Source organism: Sorex araneus, chromosome 4, assembly GCF_027595985.1.
Source record: "Sorex araneus isolate mSorAra2 chromosome 4, mSorAra2.pri, whole genome shotgun sequence".
In the NCBI taxonomy this organism is placed as follows: domain Eukaryota; kingdom Metazoa; phylum Chordata; class Mammalia; order Eulipotyphla; family Soricidae; genus Sorex; species Sorex araneus.
Window position 1 is genome coordinate 173,309,331 of NC_073305.1, and position 23,249 is coordinate 173,332,579.

The following is a 23,249-nucleotide window of genomic DNA, read 5'->3' on the forward strand; positions in this document are numbered from 1 at the left end:
TTTTTTTTTTGATGTTTCAGGAAAGCGGTATGATTTTTACCTTGTTTAACATGATTTTAAGCCTCAATAAAAAGGATGCAGTTACCGGTAGCTTATATTATGAGTCACACCCATTATAACCATTAGATACTGTATTAGCTTTCTGTTGTACCAATTAAAATTCATAAAAAGGATATAATCTGATGAAACAAAAGCAGTCGAAATCGAGACTTAGCCTTATCCATTACTGTGGTCCTACTTATAGAGCATCTTTATATCAGAGCAAGTTGATGTACATCTTTATGAGCTCTGATTTGAGACTATGAGGAACATTTTTCACATTTTTGTTTTTTACCCTTAAGACTCCTGTTCATTCTCTATGTCAGTGATTGAACACTGAAGAGTGACTAAGGAGAGGCCTGGAAGCAACTGCAGAGGAGACACCCTGGTGCTTGGTTAAGCCCCAAGGGACGGTTCATAGACACAGAGAACAATTCACTGCAGTTTGATTTTATACCATTGTGACCATTCAAGTTTGTAAATTGTTTTTCACAGAACTTTATAAACCTTCACTCTTTTTTTATACACAATCTACTAGTTTTGATAATACATTTCAATTGTAGAATTTATTTAAGTATTTTATGTTTTATGAAGCACACTGAAACTCATATGTCATGGTGCAATGTTGCTTCAGTAAAGACTTATTTTATTTTTCAAGTACTTTTAGAGACATATATGGTATATAGAAAGTGAAACCTTGATAATTATCTTCCTTCCTCCCTCCCTCCCTCCCTCTCTCCCTTCCTTCCTTCTTTCCTTCCTTCCTTCCTTCCTTCCTTCCTTCCTTCCTTCCTTCCTTCCTTCCTTCCTTCCTTCCTTCCTTCCTTCCTTCTTTCCTTCCTTCCTTCCTTCCTTCCCTTCTTCCTTCTTCCTTCACTCCTTCCTTTCCTCCCTCCCTTTTTCCTTTTCTTCCTCATATTTCTTTTTCTTTCTTTGTTTTATATAGTTCTTAGTTTGGGGTCACCAGAGGAGTTGAGTGTCATTCTTGCGGGCTTGTCTCTCAGCCACGCTCAGGTCATGTTCAGAAGACTGTCTGATTCTGGGAAAGGAAGTCAGGGCTCCTTCTTACAAAGCATGTGTCCTCCATCGCCTGAGTATCTCCCTGATTCTTACTAAGTATTTAAATGTTCACAAAGTTTAAACAATAAGTTTAAGCTCATTAATTTGTAGAAATGTATGTTTACACACCCTGTGTACCTATCATATTCCTATTACTCTCACAAGTCAAAATCATCTTGGTATTTGTCTTTAAGCCTCCTCAGTGGTGCTCAGGGCTTACTCCTGGCTTTGAGCTCAGAGACCACTATCAGTGGAGCTCAGGGGACCATATAGGGTGTCAGATTTGAACTGGGGTCAACTATGTACAAAGCAAGCATTTTACCTCTAGCAGCATCTCTTCTCCATGGTGCATAGATGATTCTACCCAAATTATCCCTTTTAACTTAAACAGAGAACTGAAATTAAATAGTAAATCATCACTTGTATCATTTGTCATCCTGTTGCTCATTGATTTGCTCCAGCGGGCACCAGTAGCCAGTAATATCTCTATTCATCCCTCTCACGTGCTAGTGTAGCCCTAGGGCATCTGATCGCTCCAGGAACACAAAGAGCCTCAAGCTGTTCATTCTGGGTCTTGACAAAGAAGTCTGACCATCTCATAGGTGGGTGGCCACACATTCTTTTGACATCCCATGGAATCCAGTCAGTAACAGCCCTACTCCAGCAGTCATCTCTAAATCCCATTACATGTTTGGCCCATCTGATTTTTGACACTTTGGCAAATGAGACAGCATCCCTGATTCTTGATCATTTACGGAGGTTGGAACTCAGGATTCCTTCTCTCACTTGAGTGAAACGTGATACTCCAAGCATAGCTCTTTTGATTCCTCTTTGGGGAGACCCGAATAGTGTTTTCATCCTGTTTTTGTAGGTCCCAGGTCTCTGAGGCTTATGTCAGTGCAAATTAAATCATACATTTTTAATATGACTGGACTAGCTCACATGCTAAATTCTTTCAGAGATTATAAGTACAAAATGACACAAACAAAATTTTTTCAAACTTAAAAATGTGAAACATTCATAGCATTTGTAAATTTTATGCCTAATGTGGCCAATTAGGACAACTGATTTTACTATTCCAAATATTTTTTATTATATTTCATCTGATGAAGGATGCGTGCTTGTGGATTATTAAAACGAGCTCTTAGAGCATCAAGAATAATTTCCTCATGACTCAGAATGCCACACCCAGAACTTAAGGGGTTTTTTAATACCAACTGGGACCACACGTGGGTTGGTTTCATATCCTGAAATTAGTTTATCCACTCACTTGATTTCCTTATGCATAAGAAAAACATATTTACTCTTAGTACTAGTTAAGTTGGTTGAGTTCTGTAACTTAAAACCAGATGATTTGTACCGTCTACTGGATTCAGCTTATTAAGCCACTGATTAATTATTATGAATTCATTTGAAAGTTTATTTTCTTGGGCTGAACCCAAAGCAAAGATGTGATGGGTTTAATCTTACAGGAAAGAAATGCTCCTTGTCAAATTTGGCTGTACACAGATTTCTCAGGTCAACTTGAAAGTAACTCTTTGGGGATCATTTCTTGATAAATGACTCTGTTTCAACTAACTTTTATGGAGATCCTGTCACGCTGTAGCAACAGTCAGATTTATCAGGTTTTTAGCCAAGAATGGTTTGCTTTGTTCTAGTCGATTGAAGAGTCACAGATGTGGGTGTGCTGCCCTCTGGTGTCTGTTTCAGGTAAATCAGATATTGAGGGGAGAAGAATTTTTACTAAAGCTGAACCTGGCAGAAAAGCAATGTGAAAGTTCAGAAAGTCTCCGAACAGGAAGTTTAATTTTTTTTTTATTTAAAACATGCTTAGAAAACAATATATAAATGTTTTCATTTCACATCTGTAAACTTCTAGCCACGATAATGGTGATTTGGGGTTATCAGAAATTACCTGGAAGAAAATGCTCTATGTTTTTGACAGTTAATGGGACTGCTACATTTTAAGTGATCAAGATATATCATGTTTTATAAATTTTGCTTTACAAAGTTATTCACAGTTGAATTTTAGACATACAAGGTTCCATCACCATTCCCGGCCTAGCGTCAGCTTTCCTCTACCTGTGTTCCCAGGTTTCCTCTCCCACCCAGAGACCCCAGCCTTGCATCTCAACAGGCACCTTTTAAAATTTGTTTAAATTAGCACTGCAGCACTGTCATCCCATTGTTCATCGATTTGCTTGAGCGGGTACCAGTAACGTCTCCATTGTGAGACTCGTTGTTACTGTTCTTGGCATATCGAATACGCCACGGGTAGCTTGCCAGGCTCTGCCGTGTGGGAGGGATACTCTCGGTAGCTTGCCGGGCTCTCTGAGATGTATGGAGGAATAGAACCTGGGTAAGCTGTGTGCAAGACAAATGCCCTAGAGTCTCCTGATTTCAGTGTTCACCACTGCTGTGCCTTGATCCTACCCTATTGTTTCCCATCTGTATCTTCTCCCGGCCCCCCACCCCAATCTCCTGCCATTTTTTGCATTTTTTCTCCTTCCTGTAGGCATCCTCTTAAGGTTTAATGGTTTAAACATTGCATTTTCTCATTCAGGTTCTCTAAATATCCCAATATGTGATATCATCCTGTGTTTATCCTTCGCTTTTGGCTTACTTCATTTAACATTTCATAATATCTTCTGGTTTCATTCACATTAAAGCAAATTGTCTGATTTCATCATTCTTTACCACTGTGTAGTATTCCATTGGGTATACCACATCTTCATGATCCACAGATCTGTTGTTGGATATCTAGGTTGATTCCAAATCTCAGCTATTATACTGAATTTTGCAAAGAATAATGATGTGCCTAAGTCCTTTTGAATGAATGGTTTTTTTGTCCTGGGGGTTGACACCCCAAAATGGAATTGCTGGGTTATATATCGGCTCAATTTTAAACTTACTGAGACCCCTCCTTACTGTTTTCCATGGGGTCTAAGCCAGAGAACAATCCCACCAGCAGAGGATGGGAGTTCCTTTTTTACCATATTCTTGCCAATGATAGATTGTTCCCAGAATGACATGTACCGTTCTCACTGGTGAGAGATGGTACCTCATTATTGCCTTGACTAGGATTTAATAATAAGTAATGATGAGCATTTTTTCATTTGCCAGTTGGCATCCATTGGTCTTCTTCAGAGAAGTGTCTATTCATTTTGAGCTCAAATATTGTTCCCACTCATTTAGATGTCTTTTAGTTTTAGTTTATGTCTCTTTTGCTATATAGTAACTTTTGAGTTTGATGTAGTCCCATTTGTTTAGTGTTGAGTCTGTAGCCTCTGCCAATGGTATCTTATCATTGAAGACTCCTTTGAGGTCTTGGTCTTGAAGCATTTGGCCTATATTTTTCTCAATGTACTTTATAGAGTCAGGTCTGATCTCAAGGTCTTTAATTCACTTTGTGTAAGGTGTGAAATACAGAACTAGCTTTAATTTCTTAAACATGATTATCTGTTTCTTCCAAAACCATTTATTTAAGAAGCTGTCTTTATTTAATTTCATGCTATCATTTCCTTTGTCAAAAATTAACTGTCCATACATATGGGGTCTTGATCTTGGTCAGAGAGTCCTTTTTTGTTCCAGTTCCATGCTGTTTTGATCAGTATTGCTTCATAGTATAGTTTCAAGTTAGGTAATGAGATGCCTCCTTCTCTTACTTTTCAATATGATTCTGGCCATATGGGGGTCTTTTATGATTCTAACCAAACTTTAGAATTGACTATTCTAAGTTTTTTGAAGGTTGTTGTCTGAATTTGAGTAAGGATTGCGTTAAATCTATATAGTAGTTTTGGTAGGATTGTCATCTTACTGATATTGATTCTTCCAATCAGTGAGTCTTGACTATTTTTCTATTTCCTGAGATCTTCAATTTCTTTCTTAATTTTTTGAAGTTTTTGTTTAATTGGTTCCTAGGTACTTTGCACACTATTTTGAATGGGATAAACTCTTCTATTTTTTTCTCCTCTGATTCATTACTTGTATATTGTAACTGATTTTCGTGTATTGACTGGTAGCTGGCCACTTGCTATATTGGTTCATTGTTTCTAGGAGCTTTATAATGGACTTTTAAAGGTCTTTACTGTATATCATCATTTTATCTGCTAATAGAGATAATTTTACTTCTTCTTTTCCAATTTAAATCTATTTGATTCCCTTTTCTAGATTGATTTGCAACTCTAGAACTTCTAATACGATGTTGAATAACAATGTGAAGACAGTGGACATTCTTGCCATGTGCCTGATCTCAGAGGGAATGCTTTCAATGTTTCAACATTAAGAGTGATATTAGCTATAGGCTTTTTTATAGATAGCTGTTATTATATTGAGAAAGGTTCCTTCCACCCCTATTTTATTGAGGGTTTTAATTATGAATGGGTATTTGATCTTGCTTTGATTGATATGATCATATGCTTTTAATCTTTCCCTGTGCTGAGGTAAGGTATTATGTTAATTTATTTGCATATATTGAACCCATTTGATTCCTGAGATGAATCCCACTTGATCACAGTGCATGTTTTTATTGATGTGCCGCTGATTCAGTTTGCTAAAATTTTATTCCCTAAGATTTTTGCATTGGTGTTCATCAAGGAAGTTGGTCTAAAATTTTCTCTTTTTTTGTAATATCCCTGTGAGCTTTGGGTATCATTATCTATTATAGTGTTATCTTCATTGAAGGTGTTAAGAAGTATTCCTGCTTCTTTGATATTTTGGAATAACTTAAAGATCAATGGTAGTAAGTCTTCTCTGAAGGCTTGATAAATCTACTCACAAACCCATCTGGTCCAGGACTTTCACTCTTGTGGTGGTTCTTAATTACTCTTTTAATTCCCTCATTTTTTATTGACCTATTCAGGCTTTCTATTTCATCCTCATTCAGTTTTGGGAAATAGCATGTTTCTAGAAATCTGTATTTCTTCTTGGTTTCCCAGCTTAACAGAGTAGAGTTGTTTATAGTAAGTTTTCATGATATCTTGAATTTCTGAGGGTTCTGTTGTAAATTTCCCTCCTTTCATTTTTGATCCAATTTATTTGAGCATTTTCTCCTTTTTTCCTCATTAGTCTACCCAACAATTTGTCTATCTTATTTATTCTTTCAGAGAACCAGCTCCTGGTTTCATTGAATCTTTGTTTTGCTTTCTTGGTTTCTGTATCATTTATTTTTGTGCTGGTTTTTATTATTTCTTTTTCAACTAGGCTTTGGATTTATTTGTTCTTGGTTCTCTAGACATTTAAGGTTTGTGTTAAGGTTGATGATTTTATCTTTTCCTTCTTTGCTTATGTAGCCTGTATTTCTATGAGTTTTCCTCTAAGTGTAGCTTTTGCTGTGTCCCATAGATTTTGAGAATTGTTTTTTTTTTCACTATCATTAGCCTCAGTGATTCTTTGTATTTCTTCTTCAATTTCCTCTTTGATCCAGCTGTTATTTAGTGGTATGATGTTAAGTCCACAGGTATTAGAGTTTTTCCACATTTTCTTTTATAATTAACTTCTATATCCTTGGCATTTGTCGTCCCAAGTATAATAGTATACTTGGGACAATTCTTATGTTCGTGAATTTATGTAAGTTAGACTTATGTCCTAAAATGTGATCTGTCCTGAAGAATGTTGCATGTGCAATAGAGAAGAGTGTGTATTCGGCTTTTTGAGAATAGACGGCCCTGTTAAATTTATTTTGTTCCTCATTTAAGCTCTTCGGCTTTATTATGTTGTGTCTAGTGGATCTATCCCATGGTGACAGTGGGGTATTGAAGTCTTCCACTACAATTATGTTTCCATCCATGCGTTTCTCTAGATTTGAAAACAAAAACCTTACAAACTGACCCAACATTTGGTGTATATATGTTAATTAAAGTTAATACTTCCTAGTCAGTTATTCATTTTGATCAAGAAGTATTGTTCATCCCTGTTTCTAATTATTTCTTTGGATTGAATGCTAGTTTGTCTAATGTAAATATGAGGGTCCCAGATTTTTCTTTCCCATTTAATTGCATAATTCTTCTCAATACATTTACTCTGAGTATGTAAGAAGTCTATTCTATGGTTGTAGATGTGTTACCTATCAACAGAAAATGGATGGGCTTTGTTATCTGATCCATCCTGCCACTTTGTGCCTTTTGATGGGAGGGTTGAGTCCATTGATGTTTCAAGATAATATTGCTATAAAGGGCTCTGTTGTCATTTTCCTGTGTAAGATTGCTGCCTCTACAATTGACTATTTAGTTCATACAAATCGCCCTTCCACAGTTAATTCGGAGTTGATTTGATTATCACAAATGTTGCTAGCTCTTGTTTGTCTGAGAATATTTTACCCCCCTCTCCCATGTAGAGAATTTTGAAGAGTAGTGGACTCTAGGTTGAAATTTTCTTTTATTTAGTAATTTGAATATGTCTTTTCATTCTTTCCTTGCCTATACAATTTCATATGGGAGATCTGTTGCTATTCTTTTTTTTTTATAATTTATTTATTTTTAATTAGAGAATCACCGTGAGGGTACAGTTACAGATTTATACACTTTTGTGCTTATACTTCCCTCATACAAAGTTCGGGAACCCATCCCTTCACCAGTGCCCATTCTCCACCACCCGTAAACCCGGCGTCCCTCCCACCCTCCCCACTCCCATCTCCCCCCCACCCCACCCTGCCACTGTGGCAGGGCATTCCCTTCTGTTCTCTCTCTCTAATTAGCTGTTGTGGTTTGCAATAAAGGTGTTGAGTGGCCGCTGTGTTCAGTCTCTAGCCCTCATTCAGCCTGCAACTCCTTTCCCCCACATGGCCTTCAACTACAATGTAGTTGGTGATCGCTTCTCTGAGTTGCCCTTTCCCCGGAACGTGAGGCCAGCCGCGAAGCCATGGGGTCAACCTCCTGCTATTCTTATGTTATTCCATTTGTGTTTATGGGTTTCTTCTTTCTTGCCATTTAAAAAAAATTCCATCTCTCTCTTTGGTTTATGCCATTTTATTACTATATGTGCTAGTGTTATTCTGTTTGAATCTATTTTGTTTGGTGCTCTCTTGTCCTCTTCAATTTATGCAGCTTCCCTCCAGATAGTGAAGTTCTCAGCTATTGTCTCTGCCATGATTTCTTTCCCTTTCTCCTCACCTTCCGGTATTCCTACAATTCCGTAAACTTCTTGCCTTTGTTCATGAAGTACCTTAGATTTTCTTCCATTCTTTTGTTTCTCTTTTCTTTTTCAACTTCCTTATCAGTACAGTCTGCTGGCTTGCATTTTGTCTTCAAGTTCATCCAGATGGTTTTCCTCCTGTGAGATTCTGCTACTATGGCTTGCCAGTGTGTTCTTTAGCTCCTTCACTTCCACTTGAGTGGCATCTCTCATCCTCTGGAAAAGTCCCTCTTTGAGTTGACTTGATTTCTCTTCTAGTGATTGTTTAATTTTTCTGGCAACTGCTTGCCTTGTTTCTGTTGCCAGTGCATTGAATTCTGAGCCAAGTCTTCATTGAGCCAGTTCAAGCATTTTGATGGCTCTGGGGATTTGCCTGCATTTCTGTCCCTGTCTATAATTGCAGCTGTATTCCTTAGTTTCCCCATTGTTCTTTGAGTTTCTTGGGTGTTTATTGCGGAGCTTTAGATTTTCAGTTACTTGAGAACAGTTCCGTTGAGATATTTATACCAGAGAGCGACTAATGATACTTTTCCTGTTATTTGCTGTTATAACTTGCTCAGGTGATTTTTCTTACTACACAGCATTATTTGAATATGCTCAGAAAGGTTTTGACTAGTTACTGGGTTGAGTTAACTGAGGTTTACAGCTGTTCATTATCTGGGACACAGGACTGTCACCTGCCTCCAATGTAACAAATGTATGTAGCAACATTTTACATGGACATCCTCCCATCCATGCATTTTTGGGTTTGGAGGATAGACTAACATAAGAGGGGACCAATGCCTGCCCTAGGAGCAGAATATGATGGGCAAAGACTGAAGGAGACGGTCCCCAGCCTATGTGGCTGCCTGGGTTCTAGTGGGGAGGGAGAGGTCCCTAATTGAGTTGGGGGTTGGGGGGAGGTTTACTGTGGTTCTAGGTGGTGGAATATGTGCACTGGTGAAGGGATGGGTGTTCGAGCATTATGTAACTGAGACTTAAGCCTAAAAGCTTTGTAACTTTCCACATGGTGATTCAATAAAAAAAAAAGCTCTCATCACAAGGAAAAACCTATAATTTTATGGAAAAACTTAAAATTTTATAATATTAAGTAGACTTCTTGTGATAATTTAGGTAATATGAATAATATATGCAAGTGGATATACATACATGCAAATATATAAATTGTATATGCACATACAAATATGTAGTCATTGAAATATTAAATCATTATGTTATGTATTGGTATTGTCAGCTGTATTTCAATATAACAGCATAGCTAGTTATTAATGAATTTAAATGATATTGATATGACAGAAGTTTGTTTTTTTCTATTAGACATTTTGTACCATCTTTAATTAAGAAAGGAGTAGTTCCAGGATCTGGTTTATCTTCCCATATCGAAATTGATGAAACTACAGCCGTTAGCCAGATGGACATACTTCAACTAAAAAAGGCTTCATCAATAGTAATTATATTGCTCTTATTATTTTTGCTAGTCTTAATTATAAAATATTTTTCTTAAAGTGTATACAACATGCTTGGGAGCAGAATAAAATATATTAAAATTAATTTTTTCTGGTGACATCACCAGAAGTTGAAAATGAAATGTTCTATTATAAAAGTTCCCCAGGTGTTTCTTCTAGGTTGGGTTTCTTTGTCATTCAGAGTTCCTAACTCCTCATGCTTAAATTTTACCAAATGGAGTCCATGTCTAAATATATGCCTTAATTTAGTAGTCGTACACTTTTGAATGAATTCCTGTTTTAATAACATATCTCTAATTACATGTCACAATTTATTTCACCGGTCAAAGATACTTAATGCCTGACAAACCTGCTTTTAGTCTTTCACAGTGCGTTAATGATCATATCTATTGCTTCTTATTTCTTAGTACCGAAACAATGGTGCACAAGTATTCTTTAATATTTTAGTGTTTTTTAGAAAACAGTTGTAGGCCCCCCGCGTCCCGTGCCCGCCCGCGGCAGCGGGACAGCTCGGAGCACCCCCTCCCCGCCGGGCAGGTCCCAGTCATTCGCCCACCGCGCCTGATCCCGCCCTCCCGTGTCCGACAGGTATATTGGCTCTTCCCCTTGGAGACCCTGTGCCACCTGGAAAAGCGCCCCCCGCGTCCCGTGCCCGCCCGCGGCAGCGGGACAGCTCGGAGCACCCCCTCCCCGCCGGGCAGGTCCCAGTCATTCGCCCACCGCGCCTGATCCCGCCCTCCCGTGTCCGACAGGTATATTGGCTCTTCCCCTTGGAGACCCTGTGCCACCTGGAAAAGCGCCCCCCGCGTCCCGTGCCCGCCCGCGGCAGCGGGACAGCTCGGAGCACCCCCTCCCCGCCGGGCAGGTCCCAGTCATTCGCCCACCGCGCCTGATCCCGCCCTCCCGTGTCCGACAGGTATATTGGCTCTTCCCCTTGGAGACCCTGTGCCACCTGGAAAAGCGCCCCCCGCGTCCCGTGCCCGCCCGCGGCAGCGGGACAGCTCGGAGCACCCCCTCCCCGCCGGGCAGGTCCCAGTCATTCGCCCACCGCGCCTGATCCCGCCCTCCCGTGTCCGACAGGTATATTGGCTCTTCCCCTTGGAGACCCTGTGCCACCTGGAAAAGCGCCCCCCGCGTCCCGTGCCCGCCCGCGGCAGCGGGACAGCTCGGAGCACCCCCTCCCCGCCGGGCAGGTCCCAGTCATTCGCCCACCGCGCCTGATCCCGCCCTCCCGTGTCCGACAGGTATATTGGCTCTTCCCCTTGGAGACCCTGTGCCACCTGGAAAAGCGCCCCCCGCGTCCCGTGCCCGCCCGCGGCAGCGGGACAGCTCGGAGCACCCCCTCCCCGCCGGGCAGGTCCCAGTCATTCGCCCACCGCGCCTGATCCCGCCCTCCCGTGTCCGACAGGTATATTGGCTCTTCCCCTTGGAGACCCTGTGCCACCTGGAAAAGCGCCCCCCGCGTCCCGTGCCCGCCCGCGGCAGCGGGACAGCTCGGAGCACCCCCTCCCCGCCGGGCAGGTCCCAGTCATTCGCCCACCGCGCCTGATCCCGCCCTCCCGTGTCCGAACAGGTTAGGGGCGTGTCCTGTCATTGGGGGGCGTGGCCTTAAAAGTGGGCGTGGCCTGTTTCCGGAGCGGCGGCCGCTAACGCGGCCGCAGATATTTTTCCTACCATTCTACACATTGTCCTTTGGCTACAATTGATTGAACCCATTTCTCCGAAGAACTCCCTCATTATCTTAGTTACTATATGTTGATACTCAACTAACCTAGCCTATCCTAACTTCACAAAAACTGTCAATGAACACATCAACTTGCACAGAAAAGTACTTTGTCAAAAGAGCATAACCAAAAATTTTTAGTCGAGGTTCCTCCCAAGTTAACGAGAGCTCCAGATAGTAAAGCCCATAACAACATGAAGAAACTGAGAAAATCCCCACCACTAGGAGAGAGCCAAGAAAATATCTCACTAACCTCAGCAGCGACCTCCCAGAAATACACCCTCCTCTCAGATAGAGAATTCAGAGAGGAAATTGTGAGGATGATTCATGAACTCAACACAACTATGGAACGAACATCCAATAAATTAAGGGAGGATATGGATGCCGCGTTGGAACGCTCCACCAAGATAATCCAGGAAGAAATGAGAGCAGAAATTTCAAAGCTACGAACAGAAGTCACACAACTAAAAGAATCAGTAGATGAAATGAAAAACTCCGTAGGAGCCCTCAATAGTAGAATGACTACAGCCGAAGACAGAATCAGTGAGCTTGAAGATGAGCTGCACAAAGCATATAGACAACAGCAAATAATGGCAAAAGACCTCAAAATGGCTCTAGAGCGAGTTAGAGTCCTAGGGGACGACCTCAGGAGAAACAACATAAGAATCATGGGAGTGCCGGAACCACACGGAACCAATCCCAATGAAAAAAACACCATTAAAGACATCATTGCTAAAAAATTCCCAGAGCTAGAGAATGTGGACATCCAGATACAAGGAGTCCGAAGGGTGCCAGCTAAAAGGGACCCAAATAGAAAATCCCCAAGGCATATCATAGTCACAATGATGGATGCCGTGGATAGAGACACAATACTGCAAGCAGCAAGATCAAAGAAGGAGATCATATACAAAGGTGCACCCCTTAGATTCACAGCAGACCTATCAGAAGAAACCCTCCAAGCCCGAAGACAATGGTGGGATATAGTGAAAAAACTTCATGAAATGAATGCCTCACCAAGAATACTCTACCCGGCTAAACTCTCAGTTAAACTTGAAGGAACCATACATTATTTCATGGACAAGCAACAGCTCAGGAACTTCATAGACTCAAGACCAAATTTAAAAGAAGGACTCAAAGGGCTACTATAAGACAAGGAAAAAGACCTATAAGAACAACAAACCCTACAGAAAAATGGCACAAAATCCAATGACAATAATCTCTCTTAATGTTAACGGGCTAAATGCACCAATCAAGAGGCATAGAGTGGCAAAATGGATTCGGAAACTAAACCCAACCTTCTGCTGCCTACAAGAAACACATCTGAATAGCCGGAACAAACACAGACTAAAAATCAAAGGATGGAAAACAATCCTGCAAGCAAACAGCCCCCTCAAAAAAAAAGCAGGGGTGGCCATACTAGTATCCGATAGCATTGATTTCAGGGTGAAAAAGATCAGAAGGGACAGCAAAGGTCATTTTATATTCATCAAGGGATATGTGCAACAGGAAGAAATCACACTCCTAAATGTATACGCACCTAATGAACGACCAGCGAAATACTTAAAAGAACTCCTAACAGAATTTAAGGAGGACATAACTAGCACCACGATAGTAGTTGGAGATTTCAACACTGCCTTATCACCTCTGGATAGATCGACAAGAACAACACTCAGCAAGGAAACGATGGCCCTGAAGGAAGAAATGGAGGAGACAGGGCTAATAGACCTATACAGGGCTATATACCCCCAAAAGAAAGAATACACATTCTTTTCCAGTGCACATGGAACATTTTCCAAAATAGACCATGTTCTGGGCCACAAGTTATTCCTTAATAGAATTGGAAAGATAGAAATTGTATCAACTATCTTTTCAGACCATGATGCACTGAAGATGGAAGTTAATCATGCACAGACTCGGAGAACCAAATCAAACACTTGGAAATTAAACAACTCACTATTGAACAATGAGTGGGTCACGGAGGAAATCAAGAAAGAAATTAAGAGATACCTCGAAACAAATGAGAATGAAGACACAAGCTACCAGAACCTATGGGACGCAGCTAAAGCTGTGTTAAGGGGAAAATTTATAGCTCTGCAAGCCTTCCTCAGAAAGGAAGAAAGGGCCTATATAGATAGTTTGACTTCGCAGCTCAAGATCTTAGAAGAGGACCAGCAAAAGGAACCCAAACCAGATCGAAGGAAAGAAATAATAAAACTTAGAGCAGAAATTAACGATATGGAAACCCGAAAAACAATCCATAAGATCAATGAAACAAAGAGCTGGTTCTTCGAGAAAATAAACAAGATTGATAAACCGCTAGCAAGACTCACAAAGAAAGAAAGAGAGAAAACCCTAATAAACCGAATCAGAAATGAAAAGGGGGACATCACAACAGAAACCAAGGAGATTCAAAGGATCATCAGAGACTACTTTGAAAGTCTGTATGCCACAAAACAAGAGAACCTAAAAGAAATGGATGAATTCCTTGACTCCTACAACCTCCCAAGACTGAGCCAAGAAGACGTGAAATACCTGAATAGGCCCATAAATATCAAGGAAATCGAAACGGTAATCAAAAGTCTCCCCAAAAACAAAAGCCCAGGTCCAGACGGATTCACTGGCGAATTCTTCCAAACATTCAAAGAAGACTTGTTGCCAGTTCTCCTTAAGCTTTTCCAGGAAATCGAAAAGACAGGAACCCTTCCAAACAGTTTCTATGAGGCACATATCTCCCTAATACCAAAAGCAAACAAAGACACCACTAACAAAGAAAACTATAGACCAATATCCTTGATGAATACCGATGCGAAGATTCTCAACAAAATACTAGCAAATAGAATCCAACAACTCATCAAAAAGATCATACACCATGACCAAGTGGGATTCATCCCAGGGATGCAAGGTTGGTTTAACATTCGGAAATCAATCAACATAATCCATCACATCAACAAAAGTAAAGATAAAAACCATATGATCATATCCATAGATGCAGAAAAAGCATTTGACAAGATCCAACACCCATTCATGATAAAAACTCTCACCAAAATGGGTTTTGGAGGAACTTTTCTCAAGATAGTCAAAGCCATCTACCATGAACCTATGGCGAGCATTATCATCAATGGAGAAAAACTAAGGGCTTTTCCTCTGAGATCGGGGACAAGACAAGGATGTCCACTCTCACCACTTCTCTTTAATATAGTACTGGAAGTATTAGCAATAGCCATCAGGCAAGAAAAAGATATTAAGGGGATTCAGATTGGAAAGGAAGAAATCAAGCTCTCACTATTCGCAGACGATATGATACTATACCTAGAGAAACCTAAAAGCTCTAGTAAGAAACTCTTAGAAACAATTGACCTATACAGTAAAGTCGCAGGCTATAAAATCAATACCCAAAAATCCATGGCCTTCCTATATGCAAACAATGAGACAGAGGAAAGGGACATGAAAAAAGCAATCCCATTCACAATTGTGCCCAAGAAAATCAAATACCTTGGAATCAGCTTAACTAAAGAAGTAAAGGACCTCTACAAAGAAAACTATAAAACGCTACTTCATGAAATAAAAGAGGACATGAGGAAATGGAAAAATATCCCCTGCTCATGGATAGGGAGAATCAACATTGTCAAAATGGCAATACTCCCCAAAGCATTATACAGATTTAACGCGATCCCTATGGGGATACCCATGGCATTCTTCAAAGAAGCGGAGCAAGCAATCCTGAAATTTATATGGAACAATAAACGCCCACGGATAGCTAAAACAATTCTTGGGAAAAAGATGATGGGAGGCATCACCCTTCCCAACCTTAAACTCTACTACAAAGCGGTAACAATTAAAACAGCATGGTACTGGAACAAAAGCAGAACTGCAGACCAATGGAACAGGGTGGAATATCCCCACACACAACCTCAAAGGTATGATCATCTAATCTTTGATAAAGGTGCAAGAGATGTGAAGTGGAACAAGGAAAGTCTCTTTAACAAATGGTGCTGGCACAACTGGACAACCACATGCAAAAAAATGGGCTTAGAACTCGATCTGTCACCATGCACAAAAGTCAGATCAAAATGGATTAAAGACCTCAACATCAGACCACAAACCATAAGGTACATTGAAGACAAGGTAGGCAAAACCCTCCAGGATATTGAAGATAAAGGTATCTTCAAAGATGACACGGAACTAAGCAATCTAGTAAAAACAGAGATCAACAAATGGGACTACATTAAACTAAAAAGCTTCTGCACAGCAAAAGAAACAGCGACCAGAATACAAAGACTATCTACAGAATGGGAAAGGATATTTACACAATACACATCAGATAAGGGGTTGATATCAAGGGTATATAAAGCACTGGTTGAACTCTACAAGAAGAAAACATCCAACCCCATCAAAAAATGGGGCGAAGAAATGAACAGAAACTTTACCAAGGAAGAGATACGAATGGCCAAAAGACACATGAAAAAGTGCTCTACATCACTAATCATCAGAGAGATGCAGATCAAAACAACTTTGAGATACCACCTCACACCACAGAGGCTAGCACACATCCAAAAGAACAAAAGCAACCGCTGTTGGAGAGGATGTGGGGAGAAAGGGACCCTTCTACACTGCTGGTGGGAATGCCGGCTAGTTCAGCCCTTTTGGAAAACAGTATGGACAATTCTCAAAAAACTTGAGGTTGAGCTCCCATTTGACCCAGCAATACCGCTGCTGGGAATATATCCCAGAAAAGCCAAAAAGTATAGTCGAAGTGACATCTGCACTTATATGTTCATCGCAGCACTGTTTACAATAGCCAGAATCTGGAAAAAACCCGAGTGCCCTAGAACAGATGACTGGTTGAAGAAACTCTGGTACATATATACAATGGAATACTATGCAGCTGTTAGAAAAAATGAGGTCATGACGTTTGCATATAAGTGGATCTACATGGAAAGTATCATGCTAAGTGAAATGAGTCAGAAAGAGAGAGACAGACATAGAAAGATTGCACTCATCTGTGGAATATAGAATAATAGACTATAAGACGAACACCCAAGAATAGTAGAAATAAGTACCAGGAGGTTGTCACCATGGCTTGGAGGCTGTTCTCTCATCCTGGGCAACTCAGAGAAGGGAACAGCAAGTAAAATGTGGTTGTTGGTCATGTGGGGGAAAGATGATGCGGGCCAAATATAGACTAGAGACTGAACGCAATGGCCACTCAACACCTTTATTGCAAACCACAACACCTAATCAGAGAGAAAGAACAAAAGGGAATACCCTGCCATAGTGGCAGTGTGGGGTGGGGGGAGACGGGACTGGGAAGGGGGGGTGGGATGTTGGGTTTACTGGTGGTGGAGAATGGGCACTGGTGAAGGGATGGGTTATCAAACTTTGTAAGGGAGAAACATGAGCACAAAAATGTATAAATCTGTAACTGTACCCTCACGTTGACTCACTAATTAAAAATAAACTATTATAAAAAAAAAAAAAAAAAAAAAACAAAAAAAAAAAAAAAGAAAACAGTTGTAATTGAATCAATATAAGATAAACAGTTATAAAATTGTTCGTGGTTAAATTTATCATACAGTGTTCCAACACCCATCCCTTCACCATTTTTCAACCACAATGCCCCGTTTCCCTCCCGAAACACTGCCCAGCTCCCATTTCCAGGAAGGTTCCTACTTTCTCCTTTTCCTCCTCTTCCTCCTCCTCCTCCTCTTCCTCCTCCTCTTCCTCCTCCTCTTTCTCCTCTCCTCCCCCTCCTTCTCCTTTTCCTCCTTCCCCTTCTTTCTTCTTTCCTCTCTCTCCTTCCCTTTAAGCACAGAGTACACAACTACTGAATGTCTCTGTACAAATGCACAAAAGTTTCATTTGTTCTAAGGTTATTTTTTTTTGGTTTTTTTTTTGGCGGTCACACTGAGATGTGCTCAGTGTTTGCTCCTGGCTCATGGATCACTCCTGGAGGGGCTCAGAGGATCATATGGGGTACCAGAATATTGAACCTGGGTCAGCTTCATGTAAGGCAAATGCCCTACCAAATATACTGTCTCTCTAGCTCTGTTGTCCCAAGGTTTGTATGTACTATGAGTCTCTGTCAATTTTCTATAACTCCAGCATACCATGAAAACAAGTCTTCTCTTTATGTGTAATGGTTGAATACTGTTGACAGGAAACAATGGGAAGACATATAGCTATCTATGTTAATAGTATGAGCCCACAACTTCATTATTAGGTGATTTAATTTCTCTGAAGTATAGTTTCTAGTTCCCAGATATTTGGCTAGTTATAGGTTGCAGAGTATCTGTAGGAAAGAATATTTGATCACATTTAATGTAACAGTGCACTTATTAATGAAGAGTAATTTCAAAGTAGTTATCAGCATCAATGATATTTTAAGATATTTATAACAACTATAACACAATGAATAATTTTTTATTTCCTTGATGGACAAAAGTCACACTTACTGCTAGTAGAAGTTTTCTGCATTGATTAATTATTAAAAATAATGCTAAATTTAAAAACGTGATTTTTTAAACCATTCATTTTTATGGTTTCCTAAAATCTAGCCATAGACGCCATCAGTCACTAAACTAGAAAGCCCTGCTCTAGAACATAAATCTGCAAGTATAACTGATGGGTCATAGGGAATGCAGTTTAAATTTTGAGTAAGTTGCCAAGTTTGGGACTTAAGTTTATTAATATTCCCTCCTATGTGCACTGGGTGAAAATTTTTCTTTTTTTGTTCCTTGTTATTATGAATACTGTTTACTAAAATCTTAAAAACTTACCCAAACCAGTGCAATAAGCACAAAAGATTATTTTTAGTGGATCATTATTCACGTTGAAAAATAATAACACAAGGCATTTGTTAAGAGTCCATTTTTCTCTTAAAGTACTCCTATTTTCTTGCTCGACCTGTCCAGGATAGGTATGTTTTTTTTTTCAATAAGAAATGAAGGGTTTTATTTAAATGTCATAAATAAAAGTCAAAACTAAGTTTCCATGCTAGAGAGACAGTACAGCAGGTAAGGGGCTTGCCTTGCATGTGGCCAATCTGGGTTCAATCATGGCAACAAAACTGGTCCCCTAAGCCCAGTCAGGATCAATCCCTGATAACAGAACTAGCCATAAGTTTGAGAACAGCTGGATAAGCACCAAAAATTAATAGAGAAAATTTATCAAATAGTATTTCAAATCTCCTGAGCACTGGAGCACCAAACAAGGCAAGGCAGAAGAAATCCAGTCTCAACAGTTCTCTAAAAATCATATTTTAATAGTTAATAAAAAAGACATCCTTGTAATTAAAGGACAAGGTCATTTGTAATGGAAGCTCTGTGCTCAGGGATCACACCGGGAGATGCTCAGGGATCTTCCTGGGATGTCGTGGATCAAACACAGGCTAGCTTCATCCTCAACTCTAAGCAAGAGCCTGCCCACTGTGCTATTGCTTTGGTCCCAGCCTATTTCTTGACCTCATATTTTAAAATGTTATGGCTAAAACTATTTTTTTCTTTAATCTTTTAGTGTGTATTTGCAGAAATCTATTCCTTTAGTGCTTAAAGGATGGTTAATTCTTTTTAAAACTTGGTACATTAGATAACTGTGTAATGTTTAATTGATTTATGATTTCCTAAGGCTCTCCTTTGCATTTTCAGGGTATTTTCACCTCACAAATTATCCTTGGAAAAGGTAAGTAATCTGATGCTGTATTTTCCATAGACATCAGAGTACCAAAGTACCACTGCTCCCTGGCAGGTTTTAGCTCTTAGCCCAACATATCTCCTGAGAGTATTCTATAATCTTGATTCAGTTTGTTCTGTGTCAGAAAAAAAATCAGATAATCCTGCTTCCTAAATTCAAGCTTAAATTTTTTAAAAGTATTTAAAGGACTGGTAATGTAGTCCAACAGGAGAGTGTCTGATTTGCATGTGTGAGGTTGTATTTCAATCCCTGAACTAAAAGGAAAGGAAAGACTTCCTTGGTTGATGGCCCATGAGTAAACTTCATGTATTGTAACGCATGAACACTGTGGTCAGAGCATTGAAAAGTTTCAAATTTGAGTGTTACTTCACATAATTATGTATGAAATTTTAGTTGGGAAAGTCAGTAAAAATATGATTGATTTCAGGATCAGTAATGATGTGGAGCAATTAGATACATTTAACCCATTTCTCTCCTGGTATCTTGAGTCATTCTTTGTTATATTAAGGTTTATGTTTATATACTTGATATAGATAGCAGATTTTAATGACATAATCCAGATCAACATTTCTCAATGAGGGGCTATATGACCCCCTCTGTGGCCCCAGGATATTCCAAGGGGACAGCAGGTGAAAATCACTTAAATGGGGGCAGGAGGATGGCATGAGATGGTGAACCCAATTGAAGGGTATAAGAAGCAAGATCAGTAGTGGGTCACAGTGGGAAAAGCTTGAAAAATGCAGCTCTAGTTTATTTCTCTTATAATTTAATGATGACTGAGAATTTGTGCTCACACTTATGAAAGTGATTTTGAAATTTCTAAGCACTCTTTAACTCATATAAATTACGACTAAATTCTCCTGAGCCTATGGTATGTGTCTGTATGGAGCTCCAGTATTTGAGGCTCAATAAATATTTTCACAAAAGTCATCTGTGATGTGAAGACTCTTATTTCTAATTTTCCATATCGTTATAGCCTGACTTAATGAGTTAGGTGTGTTTGATATGTCTGTCTTCTCTGACAGAGGAGCAAGTGGACTATGGTGCGAGTGATACTACCCATCTAAATGATGCAGTTGGCTTGGAAAGAGAATTAGTCAGTCAAACAACAGGAACGCAGGAAAAATCTCAGGAAGATCTTACAGCAGTAAATGCGAGTATTTCTAAAGAAATATGGATAGATTTTGAAGATTTTGGCATATGCTTTCAGTAAGTATGAGTTGAGTATGTGTTATTGTAGTTGCAAAAACCAATTTAGCAATAATTTGAGTGTAAAACTAATAATAATCTGGTATTGGTATAATCTCAAGTAGAAGTATAAGAAATAAAAGCCTCTAAGAATGACAAACATACTGTCTGCATGGAATATTAGTAGTCCCAATAATCTCAGGTTACTTTCAGTTTCTCACCAAATATTTGTTTGCTGATTAAGATGAAGACAATTTATTCAGTGGCAGAAATCATTTTGTCCCTTTACAGCAAACGATTTGAGTTGCTTTTAACTTTTATCAATATATAATTGAAAATAAGATTACTTGCTATTCAAAATGTATAGAATGATGAATTCACAACATAGCCATTGTGAAAGATTATATCCATGAATTAATATACCATCATCTCAGATTTATTTACCATGGACCTGTCTTGGTCAGAACATTTAAGTTATACTCTCCTTGGGAATATACAATATAGACACTGTGTTATACATGATACCCTCAGGCCTTATTCATCTTAGAATTGGAAGATTATACTTGTCTCCAACCTATTTCCATTTCTTGAACTTTGAGAGCCACTGTTATGCTCTCTGGTCATTATTATTTTTTGTGAGGAGGGGATGGAGCAATAGCACAGCGGTTGGGCATTTGCCTTTCACGTGGCCGACCTGAGTTCGATTCCTCTGCCCCTCTCGGAGAGCCCGACAAGCTACCGAGAGTATGAGCCCGCACGGCAGAGCCTGGCAAGCTACCTGTGCATATTGGGTATGCCAAAAACAGTAACAATAAGTCTCTCAGTGAGAGACGTTACTGGTGCCCGCTCGAACAAATCGATGAGCAAGGGGATGACAGTGACAGTCACCGTGAGTTACAACACTAGTCATGATTGGGTCTCAGGATTACAGTGCGTCAACACCAATCCCTTCATTCACCAATGTTCACTTCCCTCTACCAATCCCCACCACCCATATTTTGCCTCCCCACCTACCATCCCTCCCCCCACACAATCCTCCCCACCACTAGTCTGCCACTATGAAAGGTCCTTTTTTAAAAAAAAAAATCGCTTTTGGCACTGTGGTTTACTGTTACCGATAGGGTTTCATGCATTACACTTTGATTGCACTTTGCCACCTTTAAACGACCCCCCCTCCTCCTGGTTGGATGCGTCCCTCATCCCTCCACCATAGTAGTAATCCCTTTCTTGTTCTATTCTTCCCCCCCACCCTAAGTGGCATGCTTCCTGCTGAAGAGCTGAAGACCAGCTCTCATGTTCTTTGTTTACATCCATTGCTTTTGGGCATTCATTATTCCACCACTATGCTTTCTTCGATCCTGCATGTGAGAGAGATTATTCTGCAACACTGTCTCCCCCTCTGACTAACTTTATTCAGTGTGATAATCTCCAGACCCATACAGGTAGCAGCAAATTGCATGATTTTATACTTTCTTATGAATAAAAAGAGTAACAAACTATATTCTTTTGTGTTTATGCATATCAACATCAATTGTTCTTGTTTAATTTTCATTTGTGTTTAGTTTGTCTTACCTATAATTATTTGGGTCTACAAAGCTTAGTACATAGTCTATTACATGCAATGTTAATAACCTATTATAAATAATGCTTTTTCAGGCATCTCTATATTTTCCATAAGCCAAATTCATATTATGTTAGCACCCAAAAATCAGAATTCAAGGTAAGTATATGATCTCTTCTCTTTCCTCTCTTATACTTTAATATTTTTATTAGCTAGTAAAAGCCCTTTACATTTACCAAATATTTCTAGACTTACATGTTGGTTACATTAAAAAATTCTTAAGCTCACCTATTCAAAAAATCCGAGCTTGGCCAAATAAAACAAAATTCCTCTATGAGTTCCTCATATTTCTCTGAATATTTTCAGGTGTGGGTATGGGGGCAGCAGCGCAAAATGGGAGGCAGCTTCGGGCTGTGTTGTTCCTGGTTCTGTGCTCAGGAGTGAACCCTCGTGGTCCTGAAGGATCAGATGCAATGCTGGGGATTTGATTAAAATTTGCCCAAATGTAAGTCAAGCATCTTACCTTCCAGAACTGTCTCTCCAGTCCCCTGGACAGTTTATTGAATGTGACTCCTACATGGAAGTAAACGTTACTTCTGGAGAGCACTGAAATCAAAGCTTCAAATATTTGGTATAATTTGATAGGAGAGTTAGTGGTGTTTTGACCCTAGCACTTCTTATTTTTAGTGGCTGCAGACCAAGTGGCAGACAGGGGATCCAGGACTTCTCTGAACATTCCTCAGACAATCCACTGTTATTGGGTTGGGGCAGAGTGGCAGGCAGCTGTCAAAACTGCCTCCTACTGGCATCAGGGCAAAGTTCCATATGCCAGTTGACCTCTTGGACCACCTGTTCCTGTCTCCAGTGCTCAGATTCTGCAAAAATGCCCTTTGGAGGTTTATACCCTGAGGTGACAAATAGGAGATCCTTCATAGTTTTAGAAATGAAACAGCTTTCTATATCACTGACATGCTAAAGCCAAATGGGAACCAGAAGGGGGTAGGTAGGGGAGGACTTGTCAAATGGAAACAGCTAGAAATTACTGGGGGAGTTCATCATTTAAAGCCACAAACCCAGCAATTCAAGAAATCTTGCTTTACTTGATTCACTAATAAAGTTTCATTTGTCACAGCTATAGACACTTTGCTTGCAAATTAGAACTGGTTATCTAAATACTGGGTTAAAATTATCTGAAAAGCTTTTAAAGTAAACCAAAAATTAAATTTATTAAAGACAGTATATACCATCTTGTCAAATTTATGCTGTCACACTGAGAATTTTAAAGACAATAATAGGGCAAAGGTAGAGAGTACTGCTATTGGAGTGAGGTAGGTAAATATGAATGCTGTGAAGGACTACAAACAGAAATGCTTTTGACTCTCCATTACTTGAA

At 39.7% G+C, this 23,249-nt stretch overlaps 1 protein-coding gene across 1 annotated transcript in view; it reads left to right on the forward strand.

The window, feature by feature from the left end:
- ADGB (androglobin) overlaps positions 1-23,249 on the forward strand; it is a 182,455-nt gene that overhangs the window by 83,740 nt on the left and 75,466 nt on the right. The window contains 4 exon segments of the mRNA XM_055136319.1: positions 9,547-9,676; positions 19,062-19,109; positions 20,135-20,316; positions 21,952-22,015. Coding sequence (XP_054992294.1) covers positions 9,547-9,676; positions 19,062-19,109; positions 20,135-20,316; positions 21,952-22,015 — 424 coding nt within the window.